Raw genomic sequence first — 16,575 nt, forward strand, 5'->3', positions numbered from 1 at the left:
TGAAGTACTTGATCAGTTTCTTCATTCCATACTTTAACTGCTGTACGTACAGGGGGAGCTTTTTTAAGAAGTTGTCTGTATGTTGGATAAAGGAATATAGAGATGTGGTCAGCCTTTCCAAAGTGGGGTCTTGGAACAGCCTTCAAAGCACCTTTCATGTTGCAGTAGACTTGGTCCAGGATGTTATTTTCCCTTGTGGGAAAGCTCACATGCTGGTAATATTTGGGGAGGACAGTCCTGAGGTTACAGTGGTTGAAATCGCCAGATATAATAAATACAGCGTCTGGGTGTTTGGTCTCGTGTTTATCAATGATGTCATGCAGGAGGCCTAGTGCATTAGCAGTGTTAGCTCGTGGTGGGATGTAAACAGCAGTTAAATACACAGCGCTAAACTCACGAGGCAAATAAAAAGGTCTGCATTTCACCATCAGCAGCTCAATGTCCTGCGAGCAGTGCTTTTCCATCGTCTGTACGTCTGTGCACCACCGTTTGTTTACGTAAACACAGACGCCGCCACCTCTGTGTTTACCAGACGCTAAAGTCCGATCTCCCCGGTAAGCAGCAAATGATTCCAACTGGATCGCCGAGTCCGGTATATCCTCCGTCAGCCAGGTTTCTGTGAAGGTGAGGACACAGCATTCCCTGATCTCACGTTGAGCTGTAATCCTTGCTCGTAGTTCGTCCATCTTGTTTTCAAGAGAGCGGACGTTGGCTAGCAGCAGGCTTGGTAGCGGTGGCCTCGTCGCTCTAGCTTTTAGCCTAGCATGCAGGCCGGCTCGCTTGCCTCGTTTACGCCTCGGATGCTTTGCTCGCCGGGTATTCAGCTCACCAGGTCCGCAGGCTGCTGCGTTCTCCCGGCGCAGAAGAAAGGCAAAGTCTGAGAGGCTAAATGAAGGTTCATGGTGAACCCTGCCGATGTTCAAAAGTGTCTCTCTGTTGTAATGTACTGCGTGAGTGTGTTGAATGTCCAAAATGAACAATAAAATAGCAAAAAATAGAAAAACACGGGAGAGTGTCACAGAGACGTCTGCCACGGAGGGCGCCATCTTTGATGTGTAATCTACCTCATCTGCATCTACCTGCATCTACCTCAACAAAAAAGGGGAGAGAAGGGTTAGGATGGACAAGCACCGGAGCGGAAATAAAAAAATGTTTAAGGCGCCGAAAGGCTCGGTCTGCCTCCAGCGACCAACAAAAGGGAACTTTAGATGATGTGAGCTTATTCAGAGGTTCCGCCACCTTACTGAAATCCCGTATAAAACGCCGGTAAAAATTGGCAAACCCCAGGAACCTCTGTAACAGCCTCCTTGATGTAGGAATGGGCCAGAGGGCCACAGCCTGGATCTTGGCTGGGTCAGGTCTGATTTGCCCTTTTTCCACAATGAAACCCAAAAACGACACCGACGACATGTGAAAAGTACACTTCTGGGGTTTAACGTACAACTTATTCTCTAGCAGTCTTTGAAGGACTATACTGACGTGCTGCCTGTGTTGTTGTGTGGAACGAGAAAAAATAAGGATGTCGTCTAAATAAACGAACACGAACCGGCCGATCATATCACGAAGAACGTCATTGATCAGACACTGAAAAACCGCAGGAGCATTAGTGAGGCCGAAGGGCATGACGCAATACTCAAAATGCCCTAACGGTGTGTTGAAGGCAGTCTTCCATTCATCCCCTCTCCGTACCCGCACCAGATGATAGGCGTTGCGTAGGTCGAGCTTAGTAAATATGACCGCGTCATGAAGCGGCGTAAAAGCGGAATCGATGAGGGGCAGAGGATATTTATTATGGACCGTAATTTTATTAAGGGCGCGGAAATCTATACACGGACGTAGAGTACCGTCTTTCTTTTTAACAAAGAAGAACCCAGCTGCAAGCGGGGAGGAAGAAGGACGGATATGACCCGCAGCCAGGGAGGATGAGATATATTCCTCCAGTGCATGTTGTTCAGGTTGTGAAATATTGTACAGACGGGAGGAGGGGAGAGGAGATCCCGGCAACAAATCGATGGCGCAGTCGTATGGACGATGGGGGGGAAGAGAACATGCTTTGATCTTGCAAAAAACTTCGCTAATATGATGGTATTCTCTGGGTACCGATGACATATCGGGAGGAGTACCGGTGGGAGGTTTAACAGCACTAACAGGGGAAGAGGCAGCCCGGAGACAATGACTATGACAAAAGGTGGACCAATTATAAATCTTAAGAATAGACCAGTCTATAGTAGGATTATGCCGCTGCAGCCAGGGCAGCCCAAGCACCAACGGGGCTGAACGAGACGGAATAACAAAAAACTTAATTACCTCATGGTGGTTACCCGCAAGCAGCAACGAAACCGCGTGTGTCTGGTGGGAAATACTCGCCAGGTGGCGCCCATCAAGAGAGCGGACATTCTTAACCTTATCCATCTTAGAAACTGGAATATTCATAGAATTAATCAGTCCATAATCAATAAAATTTTCATCAGCCCCCGAGTCAATAAGTGCCCGTACAGGACACGTTCCCCCCGGCCAAGAAAGAGTACCTTCTATTTGGAGACGTCCCACAATGGATGACGAAGCCGCGGCCTGAGTGAGAGGGAGGGGTCCTGCTCCCCGAGGCGTATCCCCAGTGGACGACGAACGACGTCTTGTGGGCCGGGCTGGGCAGGTTGCGATGTTGTGGCCCGCCTCCCCGCAGTAGAGGCATAGGTGCAACCTTCGGCGACGGCTCCTCTCCGCCGCCGACAGACGACTACCTCCGAGTTGCATGGGCACCACCCCCTCGGCGTCTTCCAGTGGCGTTCCGGCGCTGGAGGGCGGAAGCAGCGGGTTCGAACGAAGACCAAGCTGTGGCGCCGAATCAAGCCTGGGTGGTGGAAGAGGCTCCGCCTTTCGCTGTGCGCTGCGCTCCCGCAGGCGGTTGTCGAGGCGGATGGAGAGTGAGATGAGATCCTCCAAGGAGCGGGTCTCATCCCGAGCGGCCAATTCATCCTGGAGGCGAGCGTTGAGACTGGCCAAGTAGGCACACCGCAGAGCCTTCTCATTCCAGCCGCTCTCCGCTGCCAAGATCCGGAAGGAGATTGAGTGATCCGCCACGGACGTGGCGCCTTGACGTATGGTGAGGAGGCGGCCGCCAGCCTCGCGTTCCTTTACGGGGTGATCAAACACACTCCGGAACTCTGCCGTGAAGAGAGGTAAGCTGGAGCACAGTTCCGGTTTGCTTTCGCAAATCGCCATGGCCCAACTGGCGGCACGACCGGAGAGCAAGCTGAGCATATATGCCACTTTAGAGGAGTCCGTGGCGTACGTATGGGGCTGTTGGGCGAAGATCAAGGAGCACTGGTGTAGGAAGAGCTGACACTGGCCAAAGTCGCCGCCATACCTTGCTGGGTGTGGAATGCTGGGCTCACGGAGAGCGAAATGGGAGGATACAGCAAGTGCATCGCTTGCTGCTGCGGACTGCGTTGGTTCAGCAGCCGCTGTCTGCGGGGCTCCCGTGATACTTGCGTGCAGCTCGCGCACCAGCGTGGTCAAGTCACTTAACGTCTGTTCGTGGGCACTAATGCGCTGGCCATGAGCCCGAAGAGCCATCTGGACCTGACTCTCCTCTGCGGGATCCATACTCACTGACTCGGTGATTCTGTGAGGGTTTGTATGACAGTTGTCTGGATCCCAGTATGCAGAGGCGTACACGAGAAATGAATGAAAGGGTCTTTAATACTGGTGTAAACAGATCAGGAACAAAAGGCTACGATGCCACGGAAAAGAGACGGGCATCGCGGAAAAATGGAATAATATATATACTGTAACTGGAAAATATACCAAAGCTGGTCAGGCGGAGCTACCACTAAGCCGTGAGGAAAAAACCAGGCGGGACTGGATGGCCGACGGCAGCAGCACGGATCTTGGCTTGGAGGTTCTGCCACGAGGAATCACCGAGTGCCATCCAGTCGCCACAGGTGAGCTTAAAAAAGGAGTGACACACAATGAGGCACAGCTGTGCCTGTTCTGTAGCTCCGCCCAACTAGAGATCACCTGGGTCTGTGTGATGACACAAAAGCAGAAAATAAGCCACAAATAATAATCTGAACCCAAAATGTAAAACTAGTGTCTACGCCAGGCGTGACAATTATAAGAGTTTTTCATAACCGTAAATCACAATTTGAACAATTTTAAGTAACACAGTAAAAAAACAAATCTACATTTTGCATGTATTTCAATTAGTGCTCTTAGTTTAGAGGCCCAAATGTTCAGTTACTAGTTTCAAGTGGGACCGCATCTCTCCAGATCACTGGTGTATGTGAGTGACAGGAAGATAACCTCTGACTCAGTTGAGGAGAAGTTGTTTAGTGCCACCTTTTGGTTTGAATGCATCAATCTCAAGACCCCGAATATACAGCAGGCCTATTTTCTGGGGGGGAAAAATAGTTTAATATTTGGTTCTACGGTAATTCCCTCCAAATATCTGTTGTTTGATTAAGTGCAGTAAAAAGTGAGGAAGGGACTGATTTCATTGTTATTAGTGATTCATAAGATTTAATGCTGTATTTAAAAGTGACTTATTCCACTTCCACTTCCATTGTGTTCCCAGCAAACTGGACGCCTTCATCTACGACGCTGCAGTACTCAACTACATGGCGGGCAGAGATGAAGGCTGCAAGCTAGTCACTATTGGCAGTGGCAAGGTGTTTGCCTCCACTGGCTACGGCATCGCCATCCAGAAGGACTCAGGCTGGAAACGTGCTGTTGATCTGGCCATCCTCATGTTGTTTGGAGACGGTAAATGACAATGTTTTCACTAGATATTGAATGCATGTTGCATCTGTAAATATGTAAGGCTATATTCACACTGCAGGTCAATTCAGACTGTTTTTGCTCATATGTGACCTGTGTCGGAATGTTTCATGTCAGTGTGAACAGTACAATTTGCATTTTTTTCAAATGCAACTCAGGCCTCATTCGTATGTAGAGATAAATCCGATATGTATCCGATTTGCTACAGTCTGAACAGTCAGGTTGCATATATCTGACCTATAAGTCATCGAAAGGCATGGTTTTCCGTGCAAGACTTGGATAAAGATACTCATCGATGTAGGCAAACGTTCTTATGGTTAGTCAAAAATGATAGTATTTTTAAGTGTCAGTGAAGCGGCTCCTGCCACCCACACACTCCTCACAACAGATGTCGCAGCAAGTTCTACACGAACTGCAATCTTAATCTCCTACGTGGAATCTTTTGGTTAAGAAAATATTGACTCCCATTGCACAAAATCCTTGAAATTGCCACAAGCACATGACTGAGAGCATAGACTGCAGTAATCAGTACTTCCATAAACACACGGAAATGTGTGTATTTACTCAAATAATGGCTTCCACTCTAACAGGTGGTGCCACTGTTTGGCTGCAATTACCTTATTATGACAGTAGACGTCTTTACCACAACACACATTGGCTGCACAGCAGAAGTGGCACCTGTGAAGCTGAAGTTTACAGTGGAATTTAAATAGAAAGAGTTGCCAGAGAGGTGCACGACACCTCTGAGCAAAAAGCATGAACATTTTAAAATTGACCCAAAAAAGAGTTAGTGGCACAAAAGGGAGGAGGCGGGGGGGACTCCACAATTTATTCCCCAACACAACCGGGGTTGTGTCCTGAAAAATGATAAACATTGAGAAACTGTACCCTACAGTGAGTGATGGTGCTGAAATGGTTGCCATGTAGACTGGCGAATGTTTGCATGAATAATAGGTGACATGACGTATTGATCACTATTCCTGCCGATAATGACTGACATGTTGGCTGATCAATGTTTGCATAAAGAATAAGTCACATGACCTCCCAAACAGTGGGGGCTACCTGTAATGATTGACATCTAGACTGGCCGACCAATGCTCACATGAATAAGTTACGTGACCAACCAATCACTGTCATGTAGACCAGCAGATGCTGAATAATGAAAGAATTAATTCAGAAAATCTTGAGTCCCAAAAAATGACATGTCCAGGTAAAAGACGTCGTCTGGTCATGTTATTGAATTTATTCTAGAGGATGTAATCAATGAATGAACTGCCATCTATTTATCTAAAAAGTATGTCAGACCCCACTTATATGAAGAGACCTCAGTAAAAGCAACTTAACACCTCTCTAGGATAAACTCATTCATGCTCCTTTGCACAAACCATATTACCATGTTATGTAAGCATTGGAGAACTTTATACCCCACTTGATCTCTCTCTCTTACACACACACAACCATCGGGGCAAATCCAGCAAATCTCTCTGGACGTGTCCTCCCCCCTTGGCAGCCCCCAGGGATACGGAACTAAGATGGAGCCATTTTAGGGTGGAAATACTTGTCACATGACCATGTACACTTCCTCCCTGAGGATTGTCAAGTCCCAGCAGGCAGTTGTTTTTTTTCCCACAACAAAGAATGATCACCCTTGCATAAGCACTCCTTAATGAGGATGATCGTCTGTCGGGGCGTTGAGTTCAAATAATGCAACGTGACATTTGTTCCCCATACATGAGACCTGAGCTGTTTTTGGCCTCAACTAGCCACCCAAAAAAATGTGTCCTCTTGCCCCAGCTCACGCTTGCACGTGGAAACACCCGAGGTTCCATGCGGCTCACACATATCACTAACCTCCCAATAATGTGTCTCTGCTCCCTCCAGGTGAGATGGAGGAGTTGGAGGCCTTATGGCTTACAGGTATCTGCCACAATGAGAAGAACGAGGTGATGAGCAGTCAGCTGGATGTAGACAACATGGCAGGGGTCTTCTACATGCTTGGGGCTGCCATGGTTCTGTCATTTATCACCTTCATCTGTGAACATTTGTTCTACTGGCAGCTGCGCTTCTGCTTCATGGGCGTGTGTTCCGGAAAGCCCGGGGTCACCTTCTCCATTAGCAGGGTGAGTGTGCATGTGTTTTATTTTGGCTTTGACCTTTGTCGTCCTGACAGTGACATCAACACAGTGGTCAGTACCAGTCACAGTGGAAAGATTTCTGACTTTTTTTGAGGTATAATGAGATATGATGACTCACATCTCTTTTGCAGCTCAGATTTTCACTTTGCAACAAAAACAGTGGCCGATAATGTTAAGTTGCTATCTAAGCCTCAGTTTCTACAAAGCAGTACGGTCTGGTTTAGTTCGGTACGATACACATTTTTGGGCTTTTCCACTATCAATGGTCCCAAAAAAATCAGATCCGTACCGACACACTTTTCAACAGTATGGTACAGGAGCTAAACACCCTACTATCCGTTGATTAGTCGAGAGAATTGCCACTTCTGAGTACAGTACAGTGTCTGACAGTAGAACAACAACAAAACACCGCTTACTAAATTGGAGAGAGGAATTTACGCCATTTATGTCACTTATTTATGCATAATGTCAGCATATAGCATGGCTTCATGTCATGTTTACCTTGTTTGTTTACTTGATTTGCAACAAACACGCTGTCTCGCTGTCTCGCATTGAGATGCTCATTACTTTTCACTTTAAGGACTGGGGTGGAACATCAATGAATAAAACACATTTTGAACTTTTATCGACTCTATTTTTTTTTTTATTATTATTTATAGCACAAGTTTACAGCCCACTTAGCCCATTTCCATGTTTCCTCTTCACTAACTCATATACATATACAGCGAAACCGTGTACATTTTGAAAGTTGGTCTGATCTATTTACTTTGTGCAAAAACTGCACACATCTCTATTCATTATGAATAGATATTGTTTATCATCTATTCTGAAGCACTACGTGGCACATTTGGAGCTTGTGATCCAATAGTCTTAATACCGGAAGAGTTTACAGTACTTTACCGCGTTTCTCTGACGGACCATTTAACAAGGTGTCTTAGTGTTATCGCAGGCTGTTTTGTTCCCCAGAAATAGCCATTCCAGGAGTAATTCATTTGCATAATGTTACCTTTTCTGCAGGGAGGTTGGTGCGCCTAAATAGTCTCAGTTAACATTTGTCAAACAAAAAGACACAAGTGTTTATTTGTTTGGGTGCAAGCTGAAGCAGTTTCCAATTATCATTTGGTTGAACACCCACTCACACTGACCGGACAGAAGTTAGAAGCCAAAACTGGCATTGAATACTCAAGCATTTTTTTTCTGGTGTCCATGTGCAGTGTGAAGCCACAACTCTGTCTTTATTGCTCCTTAAAGTGTGATATTTGTCATGTTTTATGGCTTTTTACTTGGGGGCTTTGAGATTTAAGGCACACTCACACTTGGCAATGCGTGCCGTGCTTGAGCACACTTGAGATCTAATGTCATGGTACACTTCACGAATGGAGGAGGCGGGCCAAGTTCAAGTCTATTTGAAATACATTATTTGTATTCAGGGGATCATGTCGTCTTTCTCCATGCCTAGTTTAACACTGAAAATGCGAAATGATGATTGGTAACAGGACAAAGAGTAGGAAGGAAAAGTCACATCGGTGTACCAGTAATCTTTGTTCTGTTACCTTTTTGAGATGTGAAAAGATTGTCAGTTATTCCCTCTGGAGGAACTGCCATTCACTCGAACATCCGGAAACAGATCAAACAGACAAAAGGAGTACAATAGAGAACTGGGCTGACGTCAGATATCCCACTGACTACTGATTTATCAGGAACAAGTAACTGTTCTGCCTTTCAGAAAAGATAGATTGTCCATGTGCAGATTTGACCCCTCAACAGTGAGTAGTTGACATGACAACAATGTTGTCTGCATTCATTTTCTACCACTTCTACCAAGCTGGAGTCCAGCTGACTTTGGGGAAAAGACATACCCTGGGCTGGATTCAAGTCAATCACAGGGAAAATACAGTATAGCCTATCAATCATTCACACTGACATTTACATCTACAGTCAAACCAGCAAATGCTCTCTGCACAAATGTCAGGTATGTGTACAACTCGACTACTTGTGACCCTTGACAACCTTCTTTTTTCTTTGAAACAACGAACAACAACAAAAGAGCGTTATATTTGTGAGTTAAAAATGGTGTTGTGGAAATGGCCTGGAGGAAACCGCAAATTTCCTCACACACTTTTGACTTCATGCTCAAGTGCTCACAGGGAATTAAGATTTAACCAACCCGTCATGACAGACACTTTCACTAATCCTTCTCTAAATTATGAAGTTTTTGGTTCTTGGCTCATACCTTCTTATTCTCACTCTTGCTCCTTTTTCTCTCACATCATCTTCCGTGCCCTTCCTTTCTCCCTTGACCTCCCTACTCATCTCCTAATTCCCATATTCCAGGGTATCTACAGCTGCATTCATGGCGTCCAAATTGAAGAAAACAAGTCGACCATTGACTCACCTTCATCGAGCATAAAGAAGAATATGAACAACACCCACTCGAACATCTTGCGATTGCTCCGCACTGCCAAAGACATGACTGCAGTGCCCGGCATTAATGGTTCTCCGCACGCGGCCCTGGAATACAATCACAGTGGTCGCGAGTCTGCCATCTATGACATCCAGGAGCACCGACGCAGTTTAGTGGGGCACCCTGCAGATTGTAAGTCAGCGCCGCCCTACTTACAAGAGGACAACATGTTCACGGACTACATCAGCGAGGTGGAGAGGACTTTTGGGAACTTGCCCCTGAAGGACAACAACTTGTACCAGGACCCTTACCGGCACCACCACCCTGTCTCGGCTTTGGGTATGTCCGGCCCCCCACCTAATAGGCCGCGTAGCTTAGGCAGTGCTAGCTCGTTGGAAGGGGGCATGTTTGATTGTGAAAGTTTGGGGGGAGGAGTAGCACCCATCTTTACCACACAGCCCCGCCCCTCCATGACTCACAGGAATACCAATAAGTTTGACCTGATTGCAGGTCACCCCCCTGCGGATTCCAACCAGGTTGGGTTCAAGGGAAGCAATGTGTACGGGAGGTTTTCATTCAAAGGAGGTGCATCCAGCACAGGGCTCATTGGGGGTCACGAGAGGTACTGTGGTGGAGGTGGGGGCGGGGGAGGCTCAGGGGGTGACGATGGAAACATTCGCTCTGACGTGTCGGATATCTCCACTCACACCGTCACCTACGGCAATCTGGAGGGCAACGCCAAACGTCATAAACAGTACAGGGACAGCCTGAAAAAGAGGCCAGCCTCAGCCAAGTGCAGACGGGAGCAGGACGAGATAGAGCTGAGCGGCTTCAGGAGGAGACCCCACCACCACACCGTCCACCACCACTTCCCTCACGGGCCCCTGGCACACCGCACCATCTCACCTCCACTGGAGCGGAAGCGAGGAGGGGGTAACTCTTCACCTTATTTATTCCGCAAAGACAAAGAGAACTTGAGGGAATTTTATGCTGACCAATTCCGCTCTAAGGAGGGCAAGTGGGAGCAAGAGGGTGGAAGTGGAGGAAGTGGTGTGGGCGTCGGTAGCGGTGGTGGTATCTGTAGAAGTTTAGTTCCTGTGGAGGACTTTCTCAAAGGTAAAGGCAAGAAGCAGGACTCTAAAGGTGGGCTTGGGTCTGTGTCGGCAGGTCAGCAGGCCCACACCTGCTGGGAGAAGGCAGTTTCTGGACTGGGAGGAGGAGGCATAGCCGGAGGTGACTGGGAGTGTCGGAACTGCCACAGTGTATGTCACCACGGTGGAGGTTTAGGAGGTTCGTGTCCAGCTAGTGGGGTTGGGGGAACCAGCAGTCGCCCAAGCTCTGCTAGCTGCAAACGCTGTGACTCCTGTAAGATTCAGCCGAGCAACCTTTACAACATCAGCGAGGATAACAACATGGTGTTCTCTGGAGGGAAGAACAACATAGGAGGGGGTCAAACACAAACTCAGGCACAGCGCAGGAAGCTTGGGCCAGGTGGGAGGGTCTTAAGGAGACAGCATTCTTATGATACGTTTGTGGACCTGCAGAGGGAGGGGTCAGGACGCATGGGAGGAGTCGGCGGGGGTGGCGGGGGCCAGTTTGGCCAGCCCCGAAGCGTGAGCCTGAAAGACAAAGACCGCTACATGGAGGGCCCCAGCCCTTACGCTCATATGTTTGAGAGGTATGCAGGGGAAAGAGAGTCTCCCGTGTTCGGAGGAATAGGCGGAGACAGGGCAAAAGGAGGCTCCTCCTTTAGTTTGTTTCGTGGAGGCGAAGGTGGGTTGCATCGGAGGTCAGTGGGGGAGAGAGACCTAAGAGACAGGGACAGGGCTATGATGGGAGGGAGCGGTGGTGGTGATAGCAGAGGCACCGGGACTTACTCCTTGTCTAAATCTCTCTACCCAGATAAGGTGAACCAGAACCCCTTCATCCCAACCTTCGGCGATGACCAGTGTCTTTTACACGGTGCCAAACCGTACTACATCAAAAAGCCACAGACGCAGCAACAACAGCAGCAGCAGCTACTCAACAACAGCCGAGGAGGAGGGGACTTCCGGGGCTCCATGGGGGCCGCTTCTTATTTGCCCGCATCGGCCACGGCCGGGGTCATGTCCAATGTAGCCCCCAGGTTCCCTAAAGATCTGTGTGTAGGCGGGATGGGCAACCACCTGGGGGCCAACAAGCTCATGCCTGGGGGCCGGGACACGTTAGGTTTGGGGCAGAGACCCTTCAACGGTGCCAGCAATGGACACGTCTATGAAAAGCTCTCTAGCATAGAGTCAGACGTCTGAGGGAAGAAGTGACCAGAAGAAACAGGTGAAGACAAGAAATGAGAAAAACATACAGTCAAGAAAAACAGCACAGTGCAGTGTCCTCTTTGTGTGAAGATAAGGTGACGACATGAGTGGGTTTTGTTCTCATGCCACTAAACGGAACAGTTTGGACAATGAGGCTGCTTGAAGCCAACCTGTGGTCCAGCCCGGCGGACGGCACGTTTTTTAACAAGAAGGGAGGATTGTGGTGCTGGGAAGGAGGTAGGGATAGACAGATGGAGGAGGGTGGGAGGGCAAGGTTCTCTTTACAAGCTCATTGTTCCAAAACACAATTTTTGTTACACAACGATAATACAATCAACACTGCTGAAGTAACAGGGTAAATTAACAACAATTGTACCAATAGTGTTAATATTATTGCTGAGTATTACTCAAGTGTTTCAAGATGATTGGTTTGGGGTGTTTTCCAATTTGATTTATTCAAGTAGTGTTTCTAGTTGTTTCTTAGCTTACGAATTTGACAGGAGACTTGTGGACCATCTCTGATATTTTAGACACTCCTGTCATTTTTGATTCTTCTTTGCAATTAATTCTATCTTTATGCTTGAGTTTGTTTGTTTTGTTTTTTTTTACTTTTCTAAATTTTGGAGTATTGTGATGTGTATGTGACAAAAAGGCATGACTTGCTAAGTACAATGTACTTAATGGCTTACTTTTTCAAAGCTCTTTTTCAACTGCACAAGCAACATCATCACACTGATTTGCCCTTCCTTATTTGCTTTTTTTTCTCACCAAAAGGGTCTCACATTTGGAGCTGGATGTGCCTTAAAGGATTAATGTTTCACCTGCAGTCAGTTTGTTCCAATGTCAGGGTAAAATCTGCTGGAATTTTCTTCAAAGGAGTCGTGCATGAAAAGGCAGTTAGTTTGACAATGACAAACATTCAGGCAACTGTTATTTAACTCAAATGAAAATAGAAAATAGAGAGCAGGCTCACATTTTTCAAATCTGATCCCTCAGAAGAAATATTGTAATTGTTAAGCCATTGTGCCACAATTATAATTTTCATCTTTATCAACTGAGACTCCATAAAAACCTTAAATTCATTTGAACGTAAATGATCACCTGCTTGTTGCTTTAATTGCATTTTTACTGACTCAGTTGGCCATAACGCACTTTCTGTGTTCAAGACAGAATGAGACCTCTGTTGCTGGGTTGAGCAGCTGTGCATGTTAATTCTGTCATAATTAAGGCTATAATATGCCTGTGTTGGATGGCAACAGATAATGTCAGATCAGGGTTGTCACGACTGAGCCATAATGAGTATTACCACTGTATTTTTAATGAAGGAAAGGCACTGTTTACAACACAGCTCTAGACTCGTCTTACCTGATATTTAAAGGAGTCACTTGACGTTTTGAGAAAGAAGCTTTTTATTTTAATGACTTACAGGAAAGACCCTGAAAAATTAAGCTCCAGTCAGCTGCAAGTGAGCTTGGTGTGAAAAGTGGTAACTCACACAAGCACAGTGCATAGTCTGAATATACTGTAGGCGCCTAAAATCTAAACCAATGTCAAATTTTTGTTTTTGAGAGTAAAGATTGTGTGTGTATTTAAGAAGCTTTGTTCGCAGATTTAAGAATTTTTGCACTTCTTTTTCTGAACTGCTGCTCAAACTCAAACTCAGTGGAACCTCCAAAGTCGACCACAATCCATTCGCTTCCATTTCCACTTTTTTACGTGGAGATCAATTAATTCATTGTTGTGATGGCATAAAAATTAACACAAAGACTTCAAATAATCCACAAAGTCAGGAAGGTTTGCGGTAATAGTGTTGAATTATGAAGTCATGGCAAGTAGGGTGACCAAGGAAATGCCCTGTTTCCACGTCCTGTCCTGGCTATCCTGAGGTTTTTTTTTTATGAAAATGTCTTCATTTAAAGATTTTGTGTTTGTTGTTCTTTGAGCCATTAAATGAACCAGCATTAGGGCGCTGCTGCCGTGTGGGTGGCTTTTTAAATCAGTGTTGCCAAAAATCTGCAAAAAGCCAAAGAAAAAGCAAAACCTATGCACGTAGTTAATCCTTCGACGCTTGCCAAATTGAAGTCTGCTCAAATACTCAAGTCTTTGTGATTTTAGAGGGCACATTTTTCCCAAAAATACTGGTTACATTCCAAAACTTAACAAGCATTTGACCTCAGGTTCCTGTGTCGTTCTGTTTTTGGAATTTGTGTCTTTGGTTATAGATAGCATTTTTTAGGGGTGTGACGGTTCACATAGATGTATTGAACCGTTTCGGTTCTGCATGTTCGGTTCAGTCCACTTGCGTACCGTTTCGTTATATTTTATGCTATTTTTCTCATTAAATGTATTTATTACTAGAGTGATGTAAGCGCTTTACACGGAACTAAAGTCCTGGACGAGTTTCCGCACGGACACCTCTGAGTGTCGGACACTACTGACTGAAAGGGAGGAACGCTATTAGAGCGTAGGCATGACAAATGGCATCATGGCAAATGCGAGCGAGAAGCCTGAGCTGGAAGACCCTCCATTCTCACTACGGTCTCCTGTTTGGGAACTTTGGCTTCCCTGTTAAAATTACGGATAGACGAAGGCAAGTGGATAAATCAAAAGTTGTGTGTCGACATTGTTCCACTGATATCGGGTGCTGCAGGAAACACGTCTAACATGTTAGCGCACTTAAAACGGCATCACCCGGCAGTGAATGTTAGTGCAAACACCAATAACGTCAGCATATAAACAACCTCTAGCAAACAATTCGGGCCAAACAGTAACACATGGTATTGGAGTTTTGATAGCCACAAGATTACGTCCATATTCAGTTGTTGAGAGCGCTGGCTTTAAGTACAGTCATGGAACAAATCATTAGACCACCCTTATTTCTTCGGTTTCTTGTTTATTTTAATGCCTGATACAACTAAAGTTACCTTTGTTTGGACAAATATAACAATGACAACAACAATAGCTCATAAGACTTAAATTGTTGGCAGTACAATGCTATAGCTACAGTAAGTGATTTTGATTATTATCGAGAAAACCATGGAAGTTGCTAGATATCAGCTCTTAAATTAAACTCTTATGAGCTATATTTGTTATCATCATTATATTTGTCCAAACAAATGTACCTTTAGTTGTACCAGACATTAGAATGGATCAATAAACTGAAGAAACAATGGTGGTCTAATCATTTTTTCCATGACTGTATATGATTAAAGTTCTTGAACCTCTCTACGAAATACCATCACGTCCTCACTTTAGCCAGAAAGTTATAGCAGCACTTTATGAAAAAGCTAAAAGTGATGTCGTCAACGAGCTATCACATGAGTCTGCTATTTCACTTATGACAGATGTTTGGACTTCACGCGCAACAGAGAGCTATTTAACTGTAATTGTGCCACAATGTTTAAACAATTCTTTCAATACAACAGTTTATTTTATTGTTATTTTTCTATTTAAAAAAAACTTGGAGTCTAATTTATTTGAAATATCACCCAAATGGGTCACTTATTTAAAAAAAAGTTATGTTTGGCTTTTTTTTTTTATGAAAGCATTTTAAGTATTTTTTTTTTTTGCCTTTTTTGTACGAAAAAATTAACCGACCCGAGCACGTCAAGAAACTGAACCACACCAAAATTACATTTTTGTGTACCGTTACACCCGTAGTATTTCGTAATGTAACAGCTTTCTATCCATACACAGGAGGCATACTGTCAATCACTGTCGGCTGCTGGTCTTTGGAACAGGGGAAGCACAAATTTAAAGGGGAAGTTCAGCTTCCCTTGCAGTCAATGAGCAATCGCCACTGGCTGCAGAGGCATGTTGCTGTGTCGGGTGCCGCTCGGCCACTTAGCCTGTCATGGCATTTTGGTCAATTTTTACTTTTATACACAAAAAAACTCCAACTTCCAAGCCACTGCTCGCAATGGTGCGTGCATTCATTAATAAATAGACAATGCCAGTGGCGATTGCTCATTGGCTACAAGGGAAGCTGAACTTCTTCTTTAAGTTTGAGCTTCCCCTGTTTCAAAGACCAGCGGAAGCACCGTGACATCCAGTATCAGCCACCGTGAGCCACCGTGGGGTTTCAAACCAGAGTCCCCCTTGTAGAGCAACAATAGACTCACTAGCAATGCGCCATACAAGCGTTTAAAGAGAGGGCAACTCCAACAAATTAAGTAGGATAGCTGCGATCACCATGGATACAATATTTTACAATATTTTAACCATTATCTCCTTATGTTCGGATACACAGTCACTAATATGCCTCACTTACAATACTGCTAGTAGCTTCGAGTTAGTGACTCATTTCCATCGTCGATCGGCAACACACCGGTACTTGTAAAGTCAGCCAAATGTGGCAAGCATAAATAGAACATCATCTGAGGCAGTTCACCATCAATATCTATCTAATAACATGACAAAACTATAAAATCCTTGAATTAAAATACATCTCCTGACCAGTCAGCCATTGAGGGCATGACTTAGCTTGTTGAACAGTTTTGCTTTTGATCAACCAATCAGGACTGCGGGCCTGTAAGCTGGCCCTGAGAGTCGAATCAGAAGTCTGATTGGTTGAAAAAAAATAGCCCCATTGCTAATAGTGTGTAAGTGACAGGTACCAGCATTTCTGATTGTGAAGGCCCTGGGCAGATTACAGTCATACCGACATACAGAAGCTGAAATTTGATTGGACAAAAGAAATCTTAACGTACATGACCTGAAGCACTGCAGCCAAGAAACACGCTATGAAAAGAAGATAATAGACTGTTGGGAATTAATTAATGTAATTTAATGGAACAAATTCAACAATTTAAGTTTGAAATGTAGGTCAGTGCTGCTGGTATAGGTTAGGCCAGCAGATAAGGCCTTGCAGGCCCTGACTGCACACCACTAATAGAAGTGATCCAGTGTGAGTGCGCCCTAAATCATGTTGTGCTGAGCAGACAGGAAAGACAGGATGTTTTTG

General features: G+C 45.4%; 1 protein-coding gene across 10 annotated transcripts in view; it reads left to right on the forward strand.

Moving 5' to 3' along the window:
• Positions 1 to 16,118, forward strand: part of grin2bb (glutamate receptor, ionotropic, N-methyl D-aspartate 2B, genome duplicate b) — a 139,335-nt gene extending 123,217 nt beyond the window's left edge. For 8 of the 10 annotated variants that reach the window (XM_054778232.1, XM_054778234.1, XM_054778231.1 and 5 more), the window contains 3 exons: positions 4,577 to 4,764; positions 6,661 to 6,899; positions 9,249 to 16,118. In XM_054778232.1, coding sequence (XP_054634207.1) covers positions 4,577 to 4,764; positions 6,661 to 6,899; positions 9,249 to 11,606 — 2,785 coding nt within the window. In that variant the 3' untranslated portion in view covers positions 11,607 to 16,118. The remainder of the gene's footprint in view (positions 1 to 4,576; positions 4,765 to 6,660; positions 6,900 to 9,248) is intronic. The other 2 variants (XM_054778236.1, XM_054778237.1) reach the window with 2 other exon arrangements.
• Positions 16,119 to 16,575: the final 457 nt, after the last annotated feature.

Source organism: Dunckerocampus dactyliophorus, chromosome 6 (genome assembly GCF_027744805.1).
Source record: "Dunckerocampus dactyliophorus isolate RoL2022-P2 chromosome 6, RoL_Ddac_1.1, whole genome shotgun sequence".
NCBI classification, from domain to species: domain Eukaryota; kingdom Metazoa; phylum Chordata; class Actinopteri; order Syngnathiformes; family Syngnathidae; genus Dunckerocampus; species Dunckerocampus dactyliophorus.